The 14,157-nt window shown below is 50.1% G+C and overlaps 2 protein-coding genes across 5 annotated transcripts; one reads left to right on the forward strand and one right to left on the reverse strand.

Moving 5' to 3' along the window:
- Nucleotides 1–3,057: 3,057 nt before the first annotated feature.
- Nucleotides 3,058–10,309, forward strand: Kat5 (lysine acetyltransferase 5). Of its 4 annotated transcripts, XM_032891142.1 has the most exons (14): nucleotides 3,058–3,118; nucleotides 3,218–3,284; nucleotides 3,605–3,673; nucleotides 3,761–3,897; nucleotides 4,184–4,339; nucleotides 4,429–4,503; nucleotides 4,786–4,860; nucleotides 5,191–5,439; nucleotides 5,515–5,604; nucleotides 7,524–7,664; nucleotides 7,738–7,831; nucleotides 9,335–9,494; nucleotides 9,606–9,687; nucleotides 9,775–10,309. In XM_032891142.1, exons 1-14 carry the CDS (start codon nucleotides 3,107–3,109, stop codon nucleotides 9,907–9,909), a joined length of 1,542 nt encoding a protein of 513 aa, XP_032747033.1. In that variant the 5' UTR covers nucleotides 3,058–3,106; the 3' UTR covers nucleotides 9,910–10,309. The 4 variants fall into 4 exon arrangements, with proteins under 4 accessions (XP_032747033.1, XP_032747036.1, XP_032747032.1 ...); XM_032891145.1 differs by lacking the exon at nucleotides 4,184–4,339 and having other exon boundaries at nucleotides 3,064–3,118; XM_032891141.1 differs by having other exon boundaries at nucleotides 3,107–3,284.
- Rnaseh2c (ribonuclease H2 subunit C) lies at nucleotides 9,660–11,464 on the reverse strand. Its single transcript, XM_032891179.1, has 4 exons — nucleotides 11,242–11,464; nucleotides 10,948–11,129; nucleotides 10,753–10,872; nucleotides 9,660–10,498 (listed from the first exon to the last, which is right to left on the reverse strand). The coding sequence occupies exons 1-4, from the start codon at nucleotides 11,411–11,413 to the stop codon at nucleotides 10,472–10,474; spliced, it is 501 nt and encodes a 166-aa protein (XP_032747070.1). The 5' UTR covers nucleotides 11,414–11,464; the 3' UTR covers nucleotides 9,660–10,471.
- Nucleotides 11,465–14,157: the final 2,693 nt, after the last annotated feature.

Here is a 14,157-nt window from a genome sequence, read left to right on the forward strand (position 1 = left end):
TCATGTGTTTGAGGCCAGCCTGAGATTAAAGAACAAAGGAATAGAAAAGGAAGGTGAAGGGGTTGGGATTTAGCTCAGTGGTAGGCGCTTGCCTAGGAAGCACAAGGCCCTGGGTTCGGTCCCCAGCTCCGAAAAAAAGAACCAAAAAAAAAAAAAAAAAAAAAGAAAAAAAAAAAAGAAAAGGAAGGTGAAAAGCTACCTCCTCAACTGTAGCTGTCAGGACTAGGAGCATGAGGTGCTGGGAGGAGCCTTGGGGGTGTGTCTATTTTTCTGGACCTCCCTTTGACTCCAAGCATTCAGCTTGGACAGGATGGTGCTCTCAGCTACTTTTACAAGGAGTCCTTGGTGCTGGAGACAGCTGAGTGGTTATGGGCACTGACTCTTCCAGATGACCCAGGTTTTATTTCCAGCATCCATATACTGGCTTACAACTCTCTTTAAATCCAGTCTCCCTCTGCTGGCACCAGGCAGGCATGCAATGCACAGACATACATGAGGCAAAACACTCAGGCATGTAGAATTAAAAACCTTTTTAATGTGTCCCAGTAGCTTTGCTCTGGAAATCAACTGGGCATCTAGCTTTCCCCTGCTCATTCAATAGTTCTTTTTTTTTTTCTTTTTTTTTTTTTTCTCGGAGCTGAGGACCGAACCCAAGGCCTTGTGCTTGCTAGGTAAGCGCTCTACCACTGAGCTAAATCCCCAGCCCCCATTCAATAGTTCTTGAGCCTGTTGTAGTCATTAAAAACTAGCTAGGTACTTAGCTAGTGGGGCTGAGGAGACAGCAGCAAACAAACAAATTCCCACAGTGGGGGAAGTTATGATTTTAAAGAGTGACCTGGACTTAGAGAAAGTAGAGAGAAGTACGTACGAAGAAGGAAGAATGGATGTGCTAGAAGGGCTGGAGAAATGACTCAGTGATGGAGACTGTACTCTCAGCACTCACTCTGGGAGGTTTACAACCATCCGTAACCCCAGCTCCAGGAGATCCAACACCCTTTTCTAGGCTCCAGGGCACTTGCACTCAGATGAACAAAACCACACTTGGATACATACATATGCACACAATTACAGATTAAAACACAAGGGCTGGAGCAAAGGCTTCACGGTTAAGAGCACTTGCTACTCTTGCATAAGACCGGGGTTCAGTTCCTAGCAACCACAGGGTGGCTCACAATTGTCCACAACTCCATTTCTAGGTGGTCCAATGCCCTCTTCTGGCCTTCACAGGCACCACGTGTAACTGATGCATGCACATATCCAGGTAAACAGCCTTTAAACACTAAAGGAAAAAACCTCATGGAACCAAAGCAAGAAATCAACACCAGGTCCCATGTATGTGAGGCTGTAGTAAGTAACACCAGTGATGTTTTAGTTCCTCAGGGGAAGACAGGACGTTCTGAAAGATGGCAAATACTGTGTGCTTGTACATGCCTGTTGTCATCCTCATGACAAGTTACAGGCCAAGCAGGGCTACAAAGTGCGACTTCATCTCAAAGCAAACAATAACAAAAGGTCTATTGGTTTTTCAGTACTTCTATGCTGAACACAGTCTACACAGATATCAAATTCCAGTGCTGTTATTAATGCTCCTGTGATGCAACCGAGACCCCTCCTTTACTTCTGCACATAAACTCTTCTCAGAGTGGCCGAATGGACCCAGAACCATTTAAACTGGTAACATTTAGAACAAAGGTCAAAGGGTCTCCCCTGTCCTGGGCACTTTATTACTATCTGTGATAGTGGGGCTGGAGAGATAGCTCAGTGGTTAAGAGCACTCACTGCTCTTCCAGAGGTCCTGAGTTCAAATCCCAGCAACCACATGGTGGCTCACAACCATCTGTAATGGGATCTGATGCCCTCTTCTGGTGTCTGAAGACAGCTACAGTGTACTCATATACATAAAATAAATAAATCTTTTAAAAAAATATCTGTGATAGTTTTCTTGGTTGTCCATTTGACTACATCTGGATTAAACTAAAACCCAAAAATGGAAGAACACACATGTGAACAATTTTTGCCAAATCTGAAGCAGGAAGACCCACTGGTTTTTGTTGTTATTTTGTTTTGGAGACAGGATTTCTCAGTGTAGCCCTGGTTGTTTTGGAATTTTCTCTGTAGACCAGGCTAGCCTCGAACTCAAGAGATCTGCCTGCCTCTGCCTCCCCCGTGCTGGAAGACTGCTTGGTGGAAGACCCACTTGTAATCCAGATCTTTGAGGTGGGAGAACACACCTTTATTCTTGTTACTCAAAGTCAGAAGATACACCTTCTGGTGGAAACTAATGTAAAGACATGAAGCTTTTTCTCCCTACCACCCCCCGGAGCAGGGTCTCTCTGTGTAGCCCTGCCTGTCCTGGAACTGACTCTGTAGACTAGGCTGGCCTCAACTCAGAGAATCGCCTGTCTCTGCCACTACCGCCAAGCTGCTTTTACTCTTTGCCTGTCTGTTCTCACTCTCATTGGCAAGTCCACTCCTTCACTGTCATTATCTTCTTTGGGATTCTGATGTACAATGAAGACCAACTGAGACATCCACTCTCGTTGACTGAATGACTACTGGAATTTTGAACCTTTCCATTTATAGAGCCACATATATACTATTTTAAAAATAAAAATCCAATATTAAGAACTAAAAAATCTTGCTAAGTCCCCAAGCCTGTGCAATAATATACAGACACCTGGCTAGATTTTTAAATTCCTTCGGTTCTACTGATTCCCCGGGGTCCAAAACCCAACTCCTTAGCCTCTTACTCAGGGTGACACCTCACACTGCCACTATGAGGCTCGCCAGAACACTGCGGCCAGACAAAGCATAAACACTTGATCTGAGTGACCGGCGTCGCACCCGGTGGGCGTCACGTGACAGACTCGGCGTTCCTCCAATCGCTGTGCGAATAGTAGTGATTCCATTTAGTACTTGGCCTCAGGCTTACAACGCCCTGTTGTTCCATTCCTCAACCGGGCCCGCTTTTTACTACCAACCAGCTGGCAGTGACTCTCAAGTGTTTTCCTCTCAAGCAGCTTCGAGGGGCTCGGGCCTATAGAGCACTCAGCTCCGGAAGTGACGTTTCCCAGAGGGGCCGGAAGTGGCAGTGGAGGGAGGGAAGATGGCGGAGGTGGTGAGTCCGGTGCCCGGGGCGGGGCGGAGGGAGCCAGGGGAGGTGGGTAGAGCCCGAGGCCCCCCAGTAGCCGACCCTGGCGCCGCGCTGTCTCCCCAGGGGGAGATAATCGAGGGCTGCCGCCTGCCCGTGCTGCGGCGCAACCAGGACAACGAAGATGAGTGGCGTGAGTGACGTCGGGGGGCGGGTCCAAGGAACCTGAGGGCGAGGGGCGGGAGGGAGTCAACGATCACACGGGAGGGGGAGGGGCTTCTGCAATCCTGGGGCGGTCGCAGATAATCGGAAGGAGGGGCGTGACTTTTGGACGTACGGAGATGATCCGGGCGGGGCTTGGAGAGAGGTGTCACTTGGTGACTAAAGGGGTCTTGAACTAGCCCTTCTAAGTGCTAGGACGTAGACATCCAGCCTGGAGGTGGAATTCAGGTCGAAGGGTGGAGTCTCATGATCTGCCTTGATTAAGACCCCCTGTCTGTGTTGTTCCCTTAGCCCTGGCTGAGATCCTGAGCGTGAAGGACATCAGTGGCCGGAAGCTTTTCTATGTCCATTACATTGATTGTGAGTTCTGGGCCTGGAAAAGTGGGTTGCTGGATAGGGTTGAGGGCAGCCTCTGGCATCCCTCCTGAGCCATTTTCACTGCTGCAGTCAACAAACGTCTGGATGAATGGGTGACTCACGAGCGGCTGGACTTAAAGAAGATCCAATTTCCCAAGAAAGAAGCCAAGACACCTACCAAGAACGGACTTCCTGGGTCCCGCCCCGGCTCTCCCGAAAGAGAGGTGGTGAGTAGGTCCCCCATTTCATCTTTTCTCTCCTGCCTCTTCCTTCTTGCATCTCTTGGCCTCAGGGGTTCCTGAATGGGCAGGAGGCAGCATTCTTTTGCCATGGCTTCAGCTTGCAAAGGATGGGGACCAAATTGCAGGTGTAGCTTCCAGAGTCCAGTATTGCCTTGCTTTAGAGAAGGCAGAGGGTGGGATTTGATCACTCCATGCTGAGGGGCCCATCCTCCCCTTCGCCATCCCACCACCATCCCCACCCCAGAGGAAGACCCTGGACCTATCTCTACAGCCGGCCTCCGCCCAGGCCAGCGGGAAGACCTTGCCAATCCCGGTCCAGATCACACTCCGCTTCAACCTGCCCAAGGAGCGGGAGGCCATTCCAGGTGGCGAGCCTGACCAGCCGCTCTCCTCCAGCTCCTGCCTGCAACCCAACCACCGCTCAACGGTACCCTCAGCAATTCCAGGGACCTTGCTTTCTTCTCAGGTCCCACCTTCTCTACCTTCTGACCCACCTTTCCTGGTTTCTCTCTGCAGAAACGGAAGGTGGAGGTGGTTTCACCAGCAACTCCAGTGCCCAGCGAGACAGCCCCAGCTTCAGTTTTCCCCCAGGTGAGTCTTCCAGTCTTTTTACATGTATGAAGGTTTTGTCTGTGATAGTCATGTGTTCTACTTGCATGCCTGGTGCAATGGCCAGAAGAGGGCATTGGATGCACTGAACTAGAGTTGTGTGAGCCCCATGTGGGTGCTGGGAAAGGAACCCATGACCTCTGGAAGAGCGGGATTCTTAACCACTAAGCCACCCAGCAGCTCGTCTGGTCTTTCCCCCTCTTCTGTCTAGCATCCTCCTCCAGGATCATCTCATGGTCACCCTTTTTCTTCTGTCATCCACAGAATGGATCAGCCCGTAGGGCAGTGGCAGCACAGCCAGGACGGAAGCGGAAATCTAATTGCCTGGGCACTGATGAGGTGGGTATCGAGGAGCAGAGGAAGAGGGAAGCTGGGAAACAGGGAGTGGACTTGGGCATGGAGAGTTCATTCAGTGACCAATTTAAAGCAAACAAGGTGTTAGTTAGGCAGTGAGAGTGTTGGTTGGGAGCCAAGCAGATGAAGCATTGGGCTGTTTTTTTTTTTTAACCATACTACCAATTTCTGGTTCTTGGTTTATTTTGGAAAGTGGAGATTATGATGCTTGCCCCTTAGTTGATGGTAGACTTGAAGGAAGAAACCTACGGCAGTGTTGTGAGCCATATTCTGCTTACCTGCTATTATCTGGTATTTTCCATTTGCCCTGGGCAGGATTCTCAGGACAGCTCAGATGGAATACCGTCAGCACCACGCATGACTGGCAGTTTGGTGTCTGACCGGAGCCACGACGACATTGTCACCCGGATGAAGAACATTGAGTGTATTGAGCTTGGCCGGCACCGCCTCAAGCCGTGGTACTTCTCCCCATACCCTCAAGAGCTTACCACGCTACCTGTCCTCTACCTGTGCGAATTTTGCCTCAAATATGGCCGTAGCCTCAAGTGTCTGCAGCGCCACTTGGTATGAAGGGTCTTGGGAGGCTGCCTACCCAGTGTACCCTCACCAGTCCCCACCTGATCCTCCTTTTGTCCTTAGACCAAATGTGATCTTCGGCACCCTCCAGGCAATGAAATTTACCGCAAGGGCACCATCTCCTTTTTTGAGATTGATGGGCGGAAAAACAAGGTCAGTGGCTTGTGCATGGGGCTAGAATACATCATATGAACAACCTTTTCCTGCTCAGAACAGTTGACCACTCTGGCTATAGATTAGTTCACTGTTTTTATTGAATGCCTGACGTAGAGCAGGGCAATGCACAGAACACTGGCATTTAGATACATTCTCTTCCCGGAGAGGTCACTGTCCATGGCAGAAGCAGACATACCAGCTATTCAGATCCCAGTGTGAGGAGTATCGGAAACAAAGGCTGGGTTAGCAGAGTTCAGAGGAAGCTGTCATCAGAGCTTGGAGGTGTGTATGCCTAGAATTCCAGCACTCAGAAAACTCTTAAGTTCAAGATTAGTCTGATATGAGTTCCAAGCCAACCTGAGCTATAAAATAAGAAAGACCTATCTCAGGGAACCAAAGCAAAAACCTGTAAGACAAACAAAACAAAACAAAAAACAAACAAACAAACAAACAAAAACCCTGTAAGACAGCAAAGGTTAAGTGTAAAATTGGAGGCAGTTAAAGAACAGTGTGGCCCAGCATTCAGCAAGCTGATGCTAGGAGCTGACATTCAGAGCCAGTCTGAACTACACAGTATGATCCTTTCTAAAGCCGAGTTTGGTTGGGTGTGCTGGTACATCCTTTATTCCTAGCACTCAGGAAGCAGAGGCAGGCAGGTCTCTGCTGGTCTATGGGGAGTTGTACGCCAGCCAGGGCTAGAGTCAGATCTGTTTTGAAACAGTTTGCAGGTTAACCTGTGAGCTTGGACATAGCAAAGAGAACATATTTAGACAGTTGTAAGCAGTTGGGTTCAGAGATGCAGCCACTGATGTACCAGGACAGTGCATGCAAAAAGTAAAAAGAAAGGGAGATTCGGTCCCCAGCTCCGAAAAAAAGAACCAAAAAAAAGAAAAGGAAAGAAAGGGAGAGGTGGTGAGGCAAGGTCAAAGGTCAGGTGTCAGGAACAAGATCAGGGAAGAACAGGTTTGGGTTTCTTTAAGTGACAAGTATGGAGGTCCTTGAAATACACACTTTTTAAGGCCTCCAGGGTATGGATGGAGAGAGAGGCAGATTTCTGGATTGGTTTGGGAGCTCACCTTGAAGAGGAGCTACTTCTTCAAGAGGAAAATACAAAGTTCCACATTGTTGTGTATTAAGTGTGGTGTTCGGGTAGATGACCAGCAGTTGCAAAGCTGTCTGAAATTCCTCTAGAAGTCACATGTGATAAGACAACCAGTCCAGAGTTGTAGGGAAAAATCCCTAAGGCTGGCAGTTCCTTAAACCTCCACAGAATTGCAGACCAGTTCCCAGGAAGGGTCACCAGCTAGAGCGTTCAGGTTCTGACACCTACAGCCACATGGGTAGAACGACTCTCCTGATGACTAGTCCATTTGGAAACTTAATAACTCACTATGTATCCCTAGCTGACTGACTTCAAACTTATATCTCCCTCTGCCTCCTAAGAGTGGAGATTACAGGCATATACCACCATTCCTGGCTTGGAAACGTTAAGTGGAAAAGAAGGCAATGCAGGCCCAGGGCAGGCTTTGCTGGGGATGTGGAAGCTCTACAGCTCACCAGGGGCAGGGCAGGCAGTTGGACGTTAGTTTGTAGGCTCCTGGTCACTTAAGTAGTGCTTCTAAGCAGTGGTGCTAATCTGACTGGTGGGATGGGCCAGGGTCCTGGGAGGGAAGTTCAACCCTCTCAACTGGAACAGCAGGAAGAAGTGCTCCTCAGAGCCCTTGAGATGGCTCAGTGGATGGAAGGGCTTGTCACACAAGCCTGGCCACCCGAGTTTACCTATGGTGGAAGGGGAATGGACTCCCATGCGTGTGCATGTTGTGTACAGGCACATCTGCAGTCACATGTGGCATAGTAAATTAACTCTTTAAAAACAGTATCCCAGAGTATTGACTGTGAGGTCTTTTCCTTTATAGAGTTACTCACAAAACCTGTGTCTTCTGGCCAAGTGTTTCCTCGACCACAAGACATTGTACTATGACACAGACCCCTTCCTTTTCTATGTAATGACGGAATATGACTGCAAGGGCTTCCACATCGTGGGCTACTTCTCCAAGGTCAGCACTCACAAAGGCTGTCCCTCAGCCCTGCCCTGAGCCTGGCCTTCTTTAACCCACCTACTTTTTCCAGGAAAAGGAGTCCACAGAAGATTACAATGTTGCCTGCATTTTGACTCTGCCACCTTATCAGCGCCGGGGCTATGGAAAGCTTCTTATTGAGTTCAGTGAGTATGGTTGCCTGATCCAGTGTCTGGTAGGCTGGCAGGCCAGGCCTATGTGGGTGTTCCTTTGCTGCGTTTTACACGCAGACAAACCAGTCACCAGGAGAGCTGCCAGAAATAAAGGGATACTCCACCAAGGCCTTTCCTCAGTTGACTGCCCTGTTTCCTGGAATAAGTTCCCAGCATCTACTTCTCTTTGGCTAAAGGCCTACAAGCCACCCAGTGTTTCCCAAATTGGAATCGTGTGTTCTCATCTGGAGCTCTAAGCAACCTAAAAAGTCTGGTCAAGGACCAGTGGTTCTGTTACTAGGCATGCCCCAAGCGAGCCTTGCAGGCAGTTGGTTCAAAAAGGTATACAGCCACTAAAAGACAGACTCCTTCCTGTCCTTCTTCTTTGTAAGGCTAGCCTTTTAAAACCCAAGCAGGCTCAGGCCCCTTTTGAGGACACGGACTCTTAACTCTGCAGTCTCATTGTTTCCTGCTGTTAGTCCACCCAGTCTTGTTCCGTTCATTGAACCGTTCTCTGGCTCAGGAGTCAGGGAAGAAGCTTTCGCTTTTCTGCTGGTGAAAACACAGGTGTCTAACTTGTTCAGAGTCGGGTCTGTTTGGAGTACCTCACTGATTAGAGCAGGCGAGAGGAAACTCAAAGGGCAAACGAGGAGATGTACCTACTTTTGCCTAGTAGGACACAGAAATGCCAACAAATTGATAAAATGGTGGGAGCAATCATTGAACAGGGCTCCTGACTATAGACGTAAATATGGCATCCTGGGGATTCATGGGAGTGCTTACTGTGGGGATCCAGTAGCTGTCTCCCCTTCTGGGCTGCTGCTTTCCAGACACTAGCCTCTCCCGCCCTTTTTGTCCACGGGTGCTTGAGCAAAGAGGACGGGACAACCAAGAGAGATGTAGCTAGGAGCAGCAAGTGTGGGGAGCGTCATGAGGCCTGTATAGCCAAGAGTAAGGAAGGGTGTCTCCAAACTAATAGGGACATCCCCAGAGCCCTGACAAAGCGTTGTCAGCTCTGCAGGGCCTAACAGTCTCAGACACAAGCCACACCAGCAAGGGAAAGGGCCACTAAGGGTCAGGTGCCTGGCTCTGAGGAGGCCCTTTCCTATTATGTCTTTAAGCACCCAGCCCATTCTGCTGAGAGCAGCTGACATGCCCAGGATCACAGCTAGTTAAACTGGTGACACTGAAAAGGTCCCCATGGCCTCAAACCACAAAGGGCTCCCTCACTACCACCATACACCCAGACACAGGCTGGCAGGGCAGTGGAGAACATAGCACTCCATCCATCAGCTTCCACTGGCTGACAAGTACCAGTCATAGCTGCTGTTCTAGCTGCCTTTGGCTCCCTACACAGCCGGCAGGGAAGCTGCTGATCCATCAACAAGAGTAAGTGCGAGACGGGCAGCCAGGCAGCCCAGCTCCACAGTCCCTCTTACATGCTGCTGTGTACACACACCATTTACTCCTCCTCTTGTGCTCCATTCGTTGCTTTAGGCTATGAACTCTCGAAAGTAGAAGGGAAGACAGGAACTCCTGAGAAACCCCTGTCAGATCTTGGCCTTCTATCCTACCGAAGTTACTGGTCCCAAACCATCTTGGAGATCCTGATGGGGCTGAAGTCAGAGAGTGGGGAGAGACCACAGATCACCATCAAGTGAGCCCAAATGTCCACCTGGGGGTTTGTGGTATGGCCTGTCTGTCCCTGGGGTTTCTGGGGACAGATGAATACCCTCGGGGACTTAACTTTCGCCCTCCCCCTCCCCAGTGAGATCAGTGAAATCACTAGTATCAAGAAAGAAGATGTCATCTCCACACTGCAGTATCTCAATCTCATCAATTACTACAAGGTCAGGAGGCGTGCTTAGGGGGTAGGTGAGGGGTACCGGGATGCAGGCTCTGCGACTGACCATGAGCTGGGTCTGTCTTTTGCTCAGGGCCAGTATATCCTCACTCTGTCAGAAGACATCGTGGATGGGCATGAGCGGGCTATGCTCAAGCGGCTCCTTCGAATTGACTCCAAGTGTCTGCACTTCACTCCCAAAGACTGGAGCAAGAGAGGAAAGTGGTGACACACACTCTCACTGCAACACCGCGAAAGCCAGCCGAACACGGCTGTCATCCTGTCGTATCCCATTCGAGCTTCGAAGAGTCATGCAAAGGGAGACAGGCCAAAGGACAGACCCAAAAGAAGAAGAGGCCTAGGAGGGGCCAACTAGTGGCCAGTACCAAGGCGAGCTCAGGTCTAGGCCGACTCCAAGGATAGCTGGCTTGTTGGCTCAGGTCCGCTCTGAACACAGGGACCAGGGGGACCCAGGCAGCTGTGTACACTAAGGCGGGTGGGGAGCATCTGTACAGGACTGGTGACTGTAAAAATTTCTTTTGTAAAGGAGGAGCTGGAGGGTGGGGTGGGCGCTGGTTGCAAAGTTCTGGCCCCCCTGCCCCCAGAAATAAATTGTTTTTATAGGCAGAGCGATCAGGAGTTCTTGCCAGACTGGGTGCCATGCAATGCCAGCTTCAGGGTGGTAAGGTGCCCAGACTCAGGTGTTGTGAAGATCTCATTTATTGGGATAGAAACAGTGGCTCCAAAGTGGTGTGAAGGGCTCTGTGACTTTCATTTTCATGCTCTGGCTCTCAGTCCTCTGGCACCTGTGCGTGAATCTGCAACAGGAGTCACTTCTGCTTTGTGATTTATAATACACAACAGTTGGGTGGGAACCCAGCTGCTCAGGGTGACAGCCCCTTCTAAGAGAAAAGTGGGGAATGCCTCCCACCAGTCCCTAGTCTGGACCTCTGGAACCATGATCCCCGTGGTGCTTATTTGCCCCTAGAACCCCAAATACTAGAGACACGATTCAAAGCTAGTGGTAAGTCCGACCAAGCTTGAGGGGAAAAGAGCCCATGAGTATACGTACCGCTGCAGCAAGGCTGGGCCAACCTAGGGCCCTATGCACTTTGGCATCTGGACCAGGGACCGTTTCCAGACCCCACAAGGTGAAGTGGCTGAAGCTGCCGGTGGCTCCGATAAAGCGGTCCTGGAAAAAGCTGGGTTCAGAATAGGGACGGCAGCTATTGCCCTCACCCCAAACCTACCATCTCCCTCTGCTCACAAAGTCCCGCTCCAGCGGCTCCTGTGCCTCGTCCGCTTTGTGCTCCGCGTCCCCTGAGAAGTTCAGCTTCCCTATCAGCCCCTCTCCCATCTCCTCTGTCACCATCACGAATCCCGCAAACCCAGGCGGCACAGCTACATCTTCGCCCCGCAGGCCACGACCGCGAAACGACACCTGCAGTCCTGCAGGAGGGACATGCAAAGCCATAAGACCGGCCTGGCCCCCGGAGAATGTATCGGCGGCCTCTCCCGCAGACCACGAAGCCCGAGAGACACGGGGCCTGCCCGGACTCACCGTCTGCACCGTGGCGGACGGCGGGCGTGAAGAAGCGTTCAACCGGGGCGGGCCGGCTGACCAGAACGTCACAAGGCAGGAGGTGCAGCTTAGCTGGTGCGGCGCCACGCAGTGAGCCAGGGCGCACGTGAATACGCTGTTTACCGTCCTCAGCTTCCTCCGGGTTCTTCATCTCGGATGCTTGTAGGTTCAGGCAAAAGCTGGCGGGTGAGGCGCGCAGGGCCTGTCGGGAGACCGAGCACACTAGATGCAGAGCCTTATGGGAATCGTAGTCTTTTTCTCTGCTGCTCTCTGTAAGGATACTTCTTCCTGTGATGAAGTCTTTAGAAGTGTGATCTCATCCTTGTATCTCCACTTCCCCGGTCCTGGGGTTTAGCTTGCGCCACCATGCCTCCCAGTTCTAATATTCTTATGGGTCTTGTTTGAAAAAAAAAAAAAAACTAAACGGACTGCTAGAAGAGTCCTATTTATAAAGGTTGCCTGATAAACTATTTTTGATGATGAGGAGGATTGGATTCAACGTATTGCGCATATTAAGTGCGTGCTCTAGAACTACCATCCTGTAGGGGAGAAGAACCAAAAAAGGAACACCCGGCCCCTAACTTCTAAGACCAGTGCAAGAGGTACAGCTCTGGGGAGAAAGGATCCTGGCAGTTGGGAACCAAAAAATACCACAAAGTCACACTACACAACAAACCTCACACAGGAGAGTTATTGGGAAAGACATGGGAGGGAAGGTGGCTATCTCTGCTCAGAGGAGAAGCAGCAAAGAACTGAGCAGGAGGCAGGCTTTATGTACGGTTTTTGGAGGTGGGGCAGAACTATCCCAAGTGGTCTGAGAATGAGGGATTTTGTGACCTGATATTGGGGCAAGCTCAGGGATTGTGGCTTGATCTTGGATGTTTTTTTTGTTTTTTTTTTTTTTTTTTTTTTTTTTTCGGAGCTGGGGACCGAACCAGGGCCTTGTGCTTGCTAGGCAAGCGCTCTACCACTGAGCTAAATCCCCAACCCCTTTGGATGGGTTTTGTTGTTTTGGTTTTTAATCTGTAAGACAGGGTCTGACTACCTTCCAGTGGTGCTGGACATAATGACAAGAGAAGTCTTGAGGGCAGGGCCTAGCTGCTCAAAACTCAAGGGAAACACCCTGCCCCTGGCCTGTCTCCATGCCCTAAGACTTGGAAATCCCAGCCCCTTTGACAGAAAACAATGTTTCAAAGTTGGTCTTCAAGCAGTACTTCCAGCTGGGTTGTATTTTTTCACTAGCACACTGCACATGCTCCACACCAGCTCACACTACACATGCTCTACACCAGCTCACACTGCACATGCCCCACCAGCTCACACTGCACATGCTCCACCAGCTCACACTGCACATGCTCTACACCAGCTCACACTGCACATGCCCCACCAGCTCACATTGCACATGCTCCACCAGCTCACACTTCACATGCCCCACCAGCTCACACTGCACATGCTCTACACCAGCTCACACTGCATGTGCTCCACCAGCTCACACTGCACATGCTCCACCAGCTCACGATGCACATGCTCTACACCAGCTCACACTGCACATGCTCCACCAGCTCACACTGCACATGCTCCACCAGCTCACACTGCACATGCCCCACCAGCTCACACTACACATGCTCTACACCAGCTCACACTGCACATGCTCCACCAGCTCACACTGCACATGCTCTACACCAGCTCACACTGCACATGCTCTACACCAGCTCACACTGTACACGCTCCACCAGTTCACTGCACATGCTCCACCAGCACACTGCACATGGTCCACCAGCTCACACTGCACATGCTCCACCAGCTCTCTGAACATGTTTTTAAAACCCTATAAAAGCCTTCCCACTGCCCAGCCCTCTAATGTCTCTCTTCCTTTTCAGAGGTAGCGGTTATGCTATGTTATTCCCCAGTAAACCTCTTGTGTGAAGTTTGTTGTGTGGTGTGACTTTATGATATTCCTTGGTTCCTGATAGCCAAGATATAATTGTGTTGGAAAACTACTTGTTTTTGTGGCTCAGATAGGCCTGTGCCTGTCTCCCTCTCAAGGTCAGAGCCCCACTGGGACCCTATCTCCAGTCTACCTATAAGAGATTCACCTTCTGGTTTACCAATCACTTGGCATCTCATCCAACAGTGGCAATTCAGTAAGTTCTCCCTTTGGTCCGAGTGAATGCTTCCCTGAGTCTGAGGAAATGATTGTTGGGCATCCAGCACCCCTCTGGTATTCTTGGAGGTAGAGGTACCCCCAGCCAGGTCTTCACAGCTATGGCTGGCCCTCTTCACTGACACTCCCCCTCCTGCTGCAGCTTCTTTAGCTCCAACTGGGTTACTGCAACTCTTTCATCCCCAGTCCCTTTCTACCGCCACCTCAGAGCTTTCCTGAAAAGCACAGGTTCCCTGTTCCTTATGACTTTTTTTTTTTTTTGGTTCTTTTTTTCGGAGCTGGGGACTGAACCCAGGGCCTTGTGCTTCCTAGGCAAGTGCTCTACCACTGAGCTAAATCCCCAACCCCCCCTTATGACTTTTAAAAAATGATTTTTAAATTTATGTTCATTAATATGCATATATGTCTGTAGAAGGGTGTTGGATTCCCTGGAACTAGAGTTACAGACAGTTGTGAGCTGTCATGTGGGTTCTGGGAATTGAACCCAGGTCCTCTGGGAAAGTAACTGATGCTCTTAACTACTAAGCCATCTCTCCAGCCCCACAATTTATTTTTTATTTTTATTTTCTATGTATGGGTATCTTACCTGCATGTCTGTCTATGCATCACACAGGTTCCAGAAAAGGGTATTAGATACCTTGGTTAAAGATGATTGTGAGTCACTGTGTGGGGCTGAGATTTGAACTCAAGACCTCTGGAAGAGCACTCAGTGACCACTGAGCCATCGATCT

This window comes from Rattus rattus, chromosome 2, assembly GCF_011064425.1.
Source record: "Rattus rattus isolate New Zealand chromosome 2, Rrattus_CSIRO_v1, whole genome shotgun sequence".
Taxonomy (NCBI): Eukaryota; Metazoa; Chordata; class Mammalia; order Rodentia; family Muridae; genus Rattus; species Rattus rattus.

Coding starts and splice junctions, on each gene's coding strand:
- Rnaseh2c (XM_032891179.1), bottom strand. CDS start 11,413: ATGAAGAACCCGGAGGAAGCTGAGGACGGTAAACAGCGTATTCACGTG. Junction 10,873..10,947: donor AGCCGCTGGAGCGGGACTTT/GTGAGCAGAGGG, acceptor AGCTTTTTCCAG/GACCGCTTTATCGGAGCCAC. Junction 10,499..10,752: donor GGCCCAGCCTTGCTGCAGCG/GTACGTATACTC, acceptor CTCCTGTTGCAG/ATTCACGCACAGGTGCCAGA.
- Kat5 (XM_032891141.1), top strand. CDS start 3,107: ATGGCGGAGGTGGTGAGTCCGGTGCCCGGGGCGGGGCGGAGGGAGCCA. Junction 4,861..5,190: donor ATTGCCTGGGCACTGATGAG/GTGGGTATCGAG, acceptor TGCCCTGGGCAG/GATTCTCAGGACAGCTCAGA. Junction 5,605..7,523: donor TTGATGGGCGGAAAAACAAG/GTCAGTGGCTTG, acceptor TTTCCTTTATAG/AGTTACTCACAAAACCTGTG.